The sequence below is a fragment of the Apis florea genome, unplaced genomic scaffold (assembly GCF_048593485.1).
Source record: "Apis florea isolate Af1SG1 unplaced genomic scaffold, ASM4859348v1 contig_2291_pilon, whole genome shotgun sequence".
Classification (NCBI taxonomy): domain Eukaryota; kingdom Metazoa; phylum Arthropoda; class Insecta; order Hymenoptera; family Apidae; genus Apis; species Apis florea.
The window spans coordinates 4,381,938-4,394,826 of NW_028256553.1; the positions used below are offsets into that span (position 1 = coordinate 4,381,938).

The 12,889-nt window shown below is 29.2% G+C and overlaps 1 protein-coding gene and 1 long non-coding RNA gene across 2 annotated transcripts in view; both read right to left on the reverse strand.

Annotated features, from left to right (window-relative positions):
• Positions 1–454: 454 nt before the first annotated feature.
• LOC147658315 (uncharacterized) lies at positions 455–3,531 on the reverse strand. The gene is made up of 2 exons (XR_015290704.1): positions 2,072–3,531; positions 455–2,002 (listed from the first exon to the last, which is right to left on the reverse strand). It is a non-coding gene; the product is annotated as an uncharacterized LOC147658315 (long non-coding RNA).
• Positions 3,532–5,596: 2,065 nt separating this feature from the next.
• The window catches only part of zfh1 (Zn finger homeodomain 1), a 28,912-nt gene continuing 21,619 nt past the window's right edge, over positions 5,597–12,889 (reverse strand). Inside the window, 7 exon segments of the mRNA XM_086903186.1 lie at positions 5,597–6,372; positions 7,017–7,176; positions 7,367–7,696; positions 8,890–9,246; positions 10,508–10,863; positions 11,645–11,945; positions 12,296–12,436. Coding sequence (XP_086759312.1) covers positions 6,179–6,372; positions 7,017–7,176; positions 7,367–7,696; positions 8,890–9,246; positions 10,508–10,863; positions 11,645–11,945; positions 12,296–12,436 — 1,839 coding nt within the window. The 3' untranslated portion in view covers positions 5,597–6,178.

Sequence of the window (12,889 nt, forward strand, 5' to 3'; positions counted from 1 at the left end):
ACATGCAAGTTGAATTTCAATGTGTTATTCTTTAAATCGCTTCATATTTGTTAAGAATCAAAAAAAAGAAGAAAATCATATCAAAAATTCCGTTAATTGATTAAAGCAATACTGAACAATAAATAGATAAAAAATATTCCATTTGAAAATAATCAATTTAATTTAGTTAGATAGCTAGTTTTTACTATTCAATAGCTATAATAATTTAATAAATAGATCCTCTAAATTCTTTTATCTTGTCAATAATCATGAACATAAAAAAAAAAGTAAGTGAGAAAAAAAATTCACAAAACTAATCAACCAATTTTTATGATAACATCTTATTAAAAAAATCTTCAAATATCAAATGAATGGAAATTTGACTATTATACTATTATATCTAAATATTATATTTAAATAGATAGTTACTATTTTTTATGTTAAGGTATAAGGAACAAAAATTGTAACACCGACATGAAAGTAAAATAGCCTTTATTACATCGTGAAACGAGGACAATTTAATGAACGTTCAACAATTGCTAGAATTCTCTCTCTTCCTTTCGTCCTTTCAAGCATACACACACATACACACACACACACACACACACACACACATTCTTTCACTATTCTATCATTCTCCTTTCATGCGCATCATTCAATCCTTTACACTTTATCTCACATCTTTTTTCTTTTTTTCTTTACCTTTATTTGTTTTCACACTGACATAATTAACATGCTCGTAATGTTTTTTCGAGAATAATGTATTACAGGACACATACTTTGTCATGTCAAACAACCTCGTTCGATTTATGTATACGCATAATTAATCCTCATATCCTGTCCCTTTCGTCCATTCATTTTTCTTCATAGTTTAAGGATTCTTGATGATTCTAATATTATTTTGTCTTGTTATTCTCTGTTTCTTTCTTTCATGTTGCTTATTATTTTTTTCTATTAGATAATAAATCAATAGCATACACCATTCAGATCGATTCCAAAACTGCACTCTCTCTCCCTGCAGAAAAAAGGCACGAACTGGCGGAAAAGTCGGCCTAACTGTATAATATTTTCATTTTATTTATTATGGATGGAACTTCGTCACAATACATTATTTTTAATTTCATTTCTTTTCTCTGCTGCTTCTTTCCGCAGTGTGTAACAGATTCGGCTCTGCTTTTATTTCAGCCGAATTTATCGATTCGTGCTTTGAAAGTTCGCCGCGTAGTGCGCGCAGTGTTCGATCCTTTCGACGATTCATTTCTCTTTATCCCTCATTACACATATTTTCAATTCTTTTTTCTTTTTTTCTTTTTTAAATTATTTCTCTATTTTAAATGCCCATTATCAACGATCAAACTTTTAAAAGAAGATCGCTTTATTTAGAATAATATATTTTTTTAACATTAATTAGCGATTTAATTACAAGAATATACTCCTTCTCCAAAAAGTGACTATCATGTAAAAATTGATTTTAAATTAAAATAATTATTTCGTATTAAATCTTTACTCGTTGCTTTTATGATATATTGTAACATTAACTATTGTGAAAATAAATAATTCGAAATTAAAACAATTATAATTTTTTCAATAAAATTTCATTGTAATTTAAAATTCAAATATTATAGCACAATTATTAATTATTAATTTTAAACTGTTTTGCAACCGCTCGCTTCAATAATACGAGATCATTTCACCCGGAGAAGGCACTGCATCCACTACGCAGCTGGAACCTCGGGTTTTTTTTTTTTTTATTTTTTCTCCACCATTTTCTCTAGTATCTACCGCATTATTACGTTTCACTGTTACAGTACATTCGCATCGCTATCGTGGCGACTAAATGTAAAGTTACGAATGTATATACATACACGCTATAGCGTATATACACATATACGCATACATACACATTCTTTGTACCATGTGCGTATATGTGTAGGTTGCATTTAGCTTTATTCTTTTTTCCACACTTACGATTTTTATATATATATATATATACTATTGTATTAATGCTTATGCTCTCTAATCTCTAAAAAGAAACGGTATTATTATTGTCCTGCCGTATTTTTTCCGAGTATTTCTTGGTGTACATACATACAATACACGCACACACGCACGATTCTGATGCTTATGTAACGTAGTTATGGAAAGCTCGATAGCATAACCACCAGTGTTCGTCGAGTATAGTTTAAAGCGAATATTTTATTATTCCCGCGTGCTTTTTGTAATGAAACAAAATCACAATACGTTTTTATGGAATTCATAGAACAGCTTTGTCATGAATAGAATACACATTTCTATTGGTATTAAAGTGTTCTTTATATTATAATTATACGAAGAATCTCTACTGTATTTACGTAGTTTATGGCACTATTTACTCATACTATGTTTATTGTCCATGATAGAGGAAACAATTGATCGATAGATGGGGAAGCATCGCGGGAATAACGTTACTTTCGACGAGAGAATTCTTTTCGAGATCGAATTATTGAATTTATATGTTATTTCGGTAACTAGGCAAGCTCGGTCGTTCACGGAAGGCATCGTACGGTGCTCATTTTTTTTAAATCGTTGCATCAACAATCATTAACAATTTTTTTTTCTTGTATTTATCTCTTCGCTTTCTCATTTCGTTTATTTCATGTTTATACGAGTATTTCTTTTTTTTTTTTTTTTTTTTTTTTGTTAATTTTTACATAATAGTTTAGGAAGTAACGGAGACATAATCGATGCCGATGAGCGAAAGCTGGCAAAATTACACTGTAGTCTGTGTGTTATTTAATAATACGTACATACATACATCGAGGCGAGCAGGTTGCAAATACTCTCGAATCAGAGCAAATATTTCTATCTTTTTATATCTATATTTATATATTCATATATTTATATATTTATATTTATATATATAATTTTTTTTATTCTTCATTTAGTCACTTATACGTATGTAATATTGTCTTCGTAAATTTCCTGCTTTTCCTTCCTGATGTCCTAACCCGTTGGTCGTGAAAGTATTCGAAAGTACAGAATTGAGGCTCTTTCAAGTGTGAAAATAAGAATAATCAAATTGATAGTAAAACTTAACACGAAATAAATTTTTATATAAAATTATAGAAAGTAAAAATATTTAAGGAATGCCGGTAAATCAATATATATCAAACGATTAAAAAAATTGTTATAAAGAAATCGTACAAACAAAAACAAGTCAATGAAAATAAAGAACGTAACATAATGATGAGAAATAACGGAGAAAAATAACAAAGAGATTGCACAGGAACGTTGAATCGTTTACGATTGAGTCTCGAAAACTAGAAAATAAAAATAGAAGATTCTCGCGTATCTGTACCGGCCGAGGAACAGACTCGTCGCGGGTTCACGGATCCGCGGCGATCGATTAGTACTATATATATATATATATAATATATCGTGTCGTAATATTATAATAATATAAAAATATATTTCTTAACTATTAACACTATAATAAATGAGTATTATAAGCATCATATCTGGATTTTTTATCGTAGTACGGACACGATGCCTGTCGCGGATAACCGGAGCTTCTAGACGCGGAGGAAATGCAACGGTGGCGCCCCGTTCGAACACGACACTACTTTTTTGGCGCGACTCTTTAAACGTTACATTCTTTGTCGTGTATCTCCGTATAATTCATCGTTTCTTTTTATCAATTTTTATCAATAACAATATATATATTTATATAATATAATATAATATATATATATCACTTGTCACTCGTGGTACGTGTAAATAAAAAGAGGCATAAACCTTATAAAATACAATTCTCGAGTATTATCGATCTGTAGATTATATATATAATATATATATATACCGCTTACCTACGCGTCCGAACGAATAAAATCATAAAAATGTTGTAATAATAATTTTTTTTTTCTGTTTTAATAGTACAGTATTGGAAGCATTTAATATTATACTTAGAGTTTATGATCGGGGCCCGGATCTCGGTGAAGGGATTTTTTTCGTTTTTCTTTATAACATTTTTTTTTTTTTTTTTTTTTTTTAAATTTTTTATTGCGAGGTTCTCGATGCCATTTTCCTTTCAGATGGCTGAAAATGATCAGCTCGTCTATCGAAATCTCTGATAACATAACGGACTTCGACAAAAAGTACGAGAGGCCATAGTGATGTTTTATGATTTATGAATTAATTAAAAAGCATGCTTCTCACGGAATGTCTAAGGCATTTTTGTTTTTATCTTCCTAGGATGTGAAACATATTTCATTTCTAAATCGTTTTTCTTCATATGAATGATGATACGCGGAGATTCAAATATTATGACTATAATGATGTTACACTTTTTAAACTATTTGCGTGTATCTTTCTTTATGAGAAGGTATGTAATATTTATTAGCTTAAAACTTAAGTTATTGTACTTCAATAATTAAAAAAAAAAAAAAAAAATATGAATTTAATTTACAAAAATGAAAAAATATATAAAATACTTAAATAATTAAAAATTAAATTAACAATTAAAAATTAATTTATATACAAATGACACGAAACGATCTAAGGAATCTAATAAAAAAAAATAAAAACTATTGATTTAAAAATCGAATCTCACACGTAACATTATATGGATCATGCAATGATTTGGATTTTAAAGTAAGTACATAACGATCGAAAGTTACTCATTATGGCATCGATCACCGATAGATAAGGCCCAGAAACACCTTGACACCTTATATATAATAAATCGTTATTTGGCTGAACCTTTTTACATCGAGTTTTAAAAAAAATCACTCGATATCGTGAAAGCATATCGTACGACTAGATATTCTAGTCTCCATTCTCAGTAATTTATCAGAATTTACATTTAAGCTCTCTCAATTTAACATATTAAATTCAAATGTATTCTTTTTCTGTCCGGTGTTTCAACCTTCTTCGAACAATTATACCTTTGGTTTTTGTTTTTATTTAATTGTACGCGCGAGCTTATTCTTCTTTTTCATATCAACTTTTATATTTTGAATTTTTAAAACGTTTCAAAAATTTAAGTTATTATTTAAGAACAATAACGAATGAAGGAATTATTAAGATACTATTGCAATAACCAGTTGAAAAATATTATTTGACTGATATTTTCAGGAACTAAATATTATTCTTTCGTAACTCTTTTATCATCATTATTTCTTTTCTCTTAGTAAATAAATTACCGGTGAGAGCAAATTTGATAAAAAAATATTCAGAAAATTACTCTTGTCGTTGCTAAATTCTATTCCATTTGTTTATAGAATATATTACGAAATTTGTTTTGTTCTTCGTGAAATATACATTTGCACACGCGCAACTCTTTCAAAACGAAACATTTTATCGTATCCCATATCCCTTCGCCAGTTTGCGCGTCACGATTGAATTATATCGCGTGCCCCGTGCGAACGTGGCTAACAAATTTGTACGTTAATTAGTTTCCTTATTATTGTCATGGTATATATAATAATCTTGTTAATAAAAATACTAAAATATTATGTATATTATATATAATATATAATAGATTATTGCATTATGCATTTTTGGTACCGTTGCATATTGTTTGGTTTTTTTTTTTTTTCTTTTTAGTGCTTGTCGCGACTCGAAGTCGCTGCGAAATCTCTTCTTTCTTTTTTTTTTTTTTTATTATTTTTTATTTTTCTGCTTCCTTTTATATTTTTTAATTCTTCATTCTTATTTTTCATCGCGAGAAGAAATTCACATTAACATTTGGACGATTTTGCTCTCGTTCAAACAGAGTCGCGATTATCGAATCTTCAGTTACTGATTATAACACGTTATTTTAATCTTCTATCCTTTTTTCTTTCTCTTAGAAATCCCACTATTTTCTTTTCATAATTCTTCAATCCTTTCCAGCTAAATATATTTTTAGGCTCTAATTATTTGTTACGTTTCACGCAAGCGTTTTTTTTTTTTTTTCACGATTTTAAAATGCATGCGCGAGATCTTGCGTACGGAAAATTTCGAGGCTATTTTCCATTCTTTTAATATAATTCCCGCATTGATGGGAGATATACGTATGATATACGTATAATTATTTCGGTTCGAAGCATTTCTTTCTTTCTTTTCCTTTTTTTTCTTTTTCTTAAATGCCGAATCCTGTATGGTGAAAGGAAAAAAAAGGATCGTACATACTTAGCTAAGTCAGCGAGAGAATCTTCATTTTCAACTAGCGGGAATACTTCTATTCTCTATATGGTTTGCAGTAAGAGTAACGATGATTCATGTGTTGGCTGTAGGAGCCAGAATGAGAAAAGCGCTTGAGGCACTTGGAGCATTGGAAGGGTTTTTCGCCGCTGTGCAATCGCTTATGTTCGGTCAGATGATGCTTGTGCTTGAACGCCCTTGGGCACTCCACGCATTTGTACGGCCTTTGCCCTGTAAATATTTATTAATTCTTTAAAAACTGTATATTCATGTGTATTTAATGTGTAACTTATATTATATGTTAATTTTAATTAATTTATTATATAATAAATTTGCATATTAACTATAAAATTAATATTATCTATTTAAATCAATTGATAATTATTTGATTTAATTTTGTAATTAAAAAATTAAAAAATTTCGTTATTTATATAATACCTTTGTTAAATTATACAATCTTTAAATCAAATATTTATTATCTCTTATAATAGAAATAGAAATTAGAAGAAGAAATGAATGGAACTTCACTTGTCTATAAAATATTTAATGATAAATTTGTTGAAAAGATATTTCCTTTATCGATTTTAATTTTATTAAATATGTTCTTAAGGGTATTTTTCTTTGAATAAATGAGATTAATGAGAAAAGTAATTTTATATTGTGTATTTTTTTATGTAGAAAATACATGAGATATGTAATGATGACATGTAATGTTCTATTAAATGATACGTATAGATTATATAGATAATTATGTTGATATAATAAATAATTTTTCTTTCAAAATTTTCAAGATTATTTGGAAATTACTTTGTATTATGTTTTATTAAATAATTCTTCAACTATAAAAAGATATATATATATAAGAATATACATACCGGAATGTTCGTATTTGTGTCTTGCTAGGGAACTGTGTTTGGAAAATGTTTTGTCACAGCGATCACAAAAGTAGACACCCTGCTCAATTTCTGCTGCTGGCGAAGCCTCTGGTTGACTCGTGTTTTCACTTTCGTTTTTCATATTTGTTTGAGGTTGACTCTGTACATATAAAATCTTGCATTACTTAAAATAAACATTTTTAATAAAAACTATTTTAACTTATTTTTTTTTTATAAAATATTTCAACAAATATTTTTACATTTCATCAGTAATATTTATCTCTTATTATTGTTTTTTGTTTTACTTATATATAAATTTGTTATCTTAGATTCATCATTTTTACTATTACCTTTGGAACAATTTCTCCCGTTGGAACCGTACGTTTTGTGTCCACAGAATCGGTGGTTTCTTCATCAATAACAAGTGGCGAATCCTCCAAATCATCCGCGTCTTGATTATGAGAAGATACATTATCGTTCTTCTGTTCGACAGGAGATGAAGACGTGAACTTTACACAGACAGTGTTATTGTCTTTGCGCACCGACTCTGTGAGAGCTTCTTTCTTAGACAAGTCTAATGGTTGTTCGTATATTGTCTGACTGGCCGGATTAGCCAACGGTACTAGAGGTGGTATTTTCGATTCTCGTCGATCCCTCGCTCGGGAATTTTGGAACCAAACCTGAACATTGAATAATTTGTTCATAATAAATTTTGAATGGTATTTTTCTTAATAAAATAATTATACAATTACAAATTTCTATTTTGAAGTAATTGTCAAATGACACATAATAAAATATAATAACTTTTTTATTATATTTGTTTTTTTTTATATAGATAATATTGATATAAATTTTTTTTCAAAATTTTTAAGATTATTTGAAGATCATCGGAAACGTTAACAATACTTTTGTTTATATTTAATGAAAAAAGCAAAAAAATTTTAATCTAAAACACTATATTCAAATGATCACGATGGAGAAAATATCGTATAAAAACGAAATAATATGTATTTCGCATCATATTACTAAAATTTTTATTAATAAAAATACGAAAGACTTGAAAATTAACAGAATATGAAGGCATGACTGACAATAAATATTATTGAGAGCAAACTCAATATGCAAAATCTTCACAATAGTTTGTACTTTCGTTGAAAGTAAATAAAGAAATTTTATACGTAAAATAAATACATCAAAACAAATTGCTCTTCATATAAAACTAGATTTAAACAAAATGAATAAAAAAAATTCAATATTTTTCTATTTCGACAATATTCTCTTCATTATAACCATGTTGATTTAAAGTCACTTGAATATAATAATTTAAATTTATATCTTTTTTTGCTATTTCGTTATATGAAAGTAAAAATATTGCATTTTATTTAAATAAATTTTTTATATTATTTATATTTATAATAAGTTTATATGATTATACGATTTAGTATTCTACTGGCTTCAGTAATATTATATTAATAGTGATTTCAGTAATATTATAATAATATCACAATATTCTAGTTAACACTAATATTTAAAACAAATTCAAAATACTAGAGATTAGATAATAATTGTGTGTTATAGATTAATCTTCAGTAAATAAATATATTTTTTCATACTCAAGTTATCCATGTTTCATTCTAATTCTTTTATATCTTTCAAAAAATCTAAGAAAACTTTGAAAAAATTTATTAATATCTCTAGATTACTATAGTCATTATTAAGTCGAATGTTTAAAATTTTATTCTTTGAGAAAAAATAAATTCAATGGGAAAGAAATTCAAAAGAAGAAAACTTCCTTTAGACGAATGATTCAGTTTGTTCATGAAAGATTAATCGAACAAATTCTTTGGAAAAATTTTCGAGCAAAGATATACACCTGCACGACACGAGTAGGGAAATTGATGTAGTTGGCGATCATGCTGATCTCCTCTTTCTTTGGCCGAGGATTAATAGCATAGTAACCCTTGAGAACAGCCAATTGCTCATCGTCTATTAATGATCTAGCTCTAACTCTCCTTCCATTATCGTTGTGCATCTGTGTACCATCCTCCTCGTCCTCTGAGTCCGCCTCCGAACTATCCTCCGTTGTTTTCCTCTTGTAGCCTGATTTCGCATTGGGCTGGTTCACGTCTTCGAGTTTCGCCGCCAAACCTTCACTCTGCGAATCATATTGATCCGTCGCTGACCAATCTGGATAGTGTGCCATCTCGCTGGACATCTCGCTGTCTTGATCCTGTATAAATTCGTCTATTAGCGATCAAAAGATTCTAATTGCACGCCATTCATTTGATAGAGAATCGATACAATTAAAAGAAAAATAAATTCTTTAGAAAATCGTTTTTAAATGATTTGTCGCAGAAATTATTTATTCAACTATTTTGAGTTTTTATTGAAATATTTTTAAAAGGTTAAAAATAATATTATTGGATAATTATCGCTCTTTTATTCTATTAATTTTCTATCAATTTTTTTCAATATTTCGAATTTGAAAATCGAAAGCAATTTTTTAAATTGCAGTGTCCCTTTAAAAATATTTATAAAACAAAAATTTCATAAAAATAAACTTTTATTATTAGATCTTTAAGGTCGCTAGATAGGTGTTGTAATCTTTTGACTTTTGTATTAATGTGTAGAACAATATGTATCAATATGATCTTTACATAACTTTGGAATAATATTGACCTCATCACCTTATACTGTGATTGTTTATGACACAAGTTTATGACATATCAATCACTATTGAGAAATATATAGTTAATATAGAAAAATATAAAAAATTTCTATAATGAATCAATCATTAAAATTTAAACTTTTTTTTTTCAATTTTTCTTCCAAAAACAAACAAATCAGACAATTTAATAATATTTTTAAAAGTTCAAAATTTATAATACTATTATACTCATATACAAATAATTGTATTTCTAAAAATATTTCCAATAATAAAAAAAATATGTAATTTAAATTATATAAATAAAAAATAATTGTACGAATGAAATAGATGTTAAATCGATATCGTCTCACTTAATTAAAAATTGATAACAATTTGTAAAACTATGTATGTATATAAACGTATCAATTATCCGTAAAAATTCTGAAAATTATTGGCTATTACTTCTTTTTCAATTTCATTCGCGTCACTAATGAGAGAGAAAAACATGTTATGAACGAGGCAAAAAATATTTGTTTTACGATACGTATCTTAACTTTCAAAAATTAAATTTTCGGTCTCATAGCACCAAAAATAATTCTGTAACTCATTGTGAATGGACAAAAAGTACAATAACTAACCGAGTACTGTTGTACGTCTATTCAGTTCAATTTCCGGAAACGTGTCTCTATTTAATCAATATCCCGGTTACACTATCCTCTCAATTCTATCACGATACAAATCGTATCACACGATATTAACCGCGTATCACATCGTAAACACAAACATCCAGGCTTCTTCTCGCGGGCAGAAGAATTCTCATAACAATATCAACGCGTCATCTTACTTGACAATCCTCCTCAAATTCCCGTTTCATCGTGGCCGGCGATGTGGATAATTTTCGCACGTTCGCCTCGAGCAGTTGTTTCGTTACAGATGTGTTCACCGTTTCGAGAATACGCCGAACTGCGTCCAGACCCTGAGGATCGGCGGGTGCCGGAGATTCTTTGCCCTCCGTGCCCTCTGTGCCCTCAGAGTCCGCCGTCGACGGGCTCATAAGTTCCCGATGAGACTCGAACTGCTCGGCTACCTCGTCCAATCTCTTGGAATGTAGCTGATTCAAGATTTTACCCAAGGACGTCTGCAGAAAGTAACTGCCGAAACCCATCATTTGTGGAAGAAGGGTAGGCATGTCGTAAATACCTGAAACAAAATCGTTTTATATCATTGTGCATTTTTCTAATATATTTTTACTTTAAGTAAATTAAATTACAATTTCTCGAAGCAAAACACGCTACTTTCTTTACTTCATCTTACTTTTTTTCAATATAGGTATTATTTTGAGAATTGAACGTCGATGAGATATATCGTAAACTGTTATTTTATGCGATTAAATTGAAGTGTTTAAATTGAATACTGAGACAAAATTGAAGAACGTATAACACTTGATTGATTGCTTGCTTAGAATGGTGCTTTCGAAACATAGATTTTTAATATATCGTACATTAATTTTGAAAGTTAATCTGGAATTTTCACTTTTTTGCAATTTTATTTTGAATATTTCATATCGAAGATCTGAAATCATATTTGTCGATATCGACATCTTTTAATTAAATTATAAAACAAGAAATGTAAAAGAGAATAAATTATGGATTCGTGTTTACCAAAAATTTAATTTATCTAAATTTTGAAGCTTCTCGAAAATATATATTTTTTTATTTAAATTTCTTTTATATAATTAATATACTTAAAAATTAAATTCAATTCTCAACGTTTTCTCAACGATATAAATTACGAATTCAATTTAAATAAAGCAAATTTCGACGATATGTGCACTTATTCGATGCAAGATTAAATAAACTTAAACAGAATTTGAGCAATTTCTTCCCTCCAAGTCGGTATTCGATTATAAAACGAAGACAAATCATTATTCAACGTGCAGAAGACGACTATGGTGAAATGGAATGGCGTTATCGACCCTTACCCGCTCCTTCTCGTTGTATCTCCTGATAATCCGAGGGTGAAAGCTTGGGCAGAATAGGGAGGAAAGTGTTATTATTCGCCGCAAGCAGATCGACATCGCGCCGCCCCGGCGGCAGGGATTGTTGCGCCTTTTTCGATCCGCGGTCCACGTTGCTCACATTCGTATGCCTGGATTTCTTTAAGTTCACTATCAGGCACTTCTTCGAGGTCATGTGACTCGAATACGAGCCCGAATGGGAAAAACGTTTGCCGCAGTTGTTGCATTGGAATGGCTTTTCACCGCTATGAATGCGAAGGTGTTCCTGGGGAAAAGGAAAAATAAAAGATGGAAATTGAAATAATCGAAAGACGCGATGGTGAAGAACCAATAGTGAATAGTGAGATTAATTTTGAGGAATATCCGGTGCAAGTATATTGATCGATGCATTCTGTGTTTCTATCTTTTTTTTTTTTTTTCAAGGAATGAAAATTATAAATATAATAGAAACATTCTATTTGGACAAATTAAACATTTAGAAACATTCTATCGTAGGAGAAATTATAAGTCAAAGTCAGGCAGTGCTGTGTGAAAATAGATCATAAAAAGGAAAATAAAGAACGGAAATAACGATGTACGAATGAGAAATGAAAAATAAGGGTGCACTCGTAGTACCTTGAGGTGATGCTTAAACTTGAAGGCTTTCTCGCAATGGGGACACTTAAACTTACGAAGCACGGCACTCTCATCATGGCTGATCATGTGTCTCTGGAGTCGGTAGACGTTGGCGAAGGTTTTGCTGCACACCTTGCACGACTGCAAAAAAATTATTGATCGAATATTATCAAGTTTATTTGATAGATTATAGTCTTTTTTATTAAATGATTATTTATTTTCAAAAATATACTATTTTTCTTGTTTATGATTCTTCTTTGTTTATTTATATATTAAGAACAAGTGCTAATTCAATTCTTTCATTTATATCTAATTTTAGAGAAAAAGCAACGATAAAGATAAAATATAAATTTTATATATTAAAATTTGTTGAAGGAAATAGAAATAGAAAATTAGAATGATATAAATGTAATCGTTATAAAGCGTAAAATAATAAAGACAAGTGAAAAATATCAAAGTAAATACTCAAGCAGACATGCGTTTATCGCGAGAACGAGCCTCTTTAAATCGCACAGGTGTGATGACCAATGACTGTTTTACATAAACTTAACGATGAATCATATATCCAACAATAATACAACAAATACGCTTTTG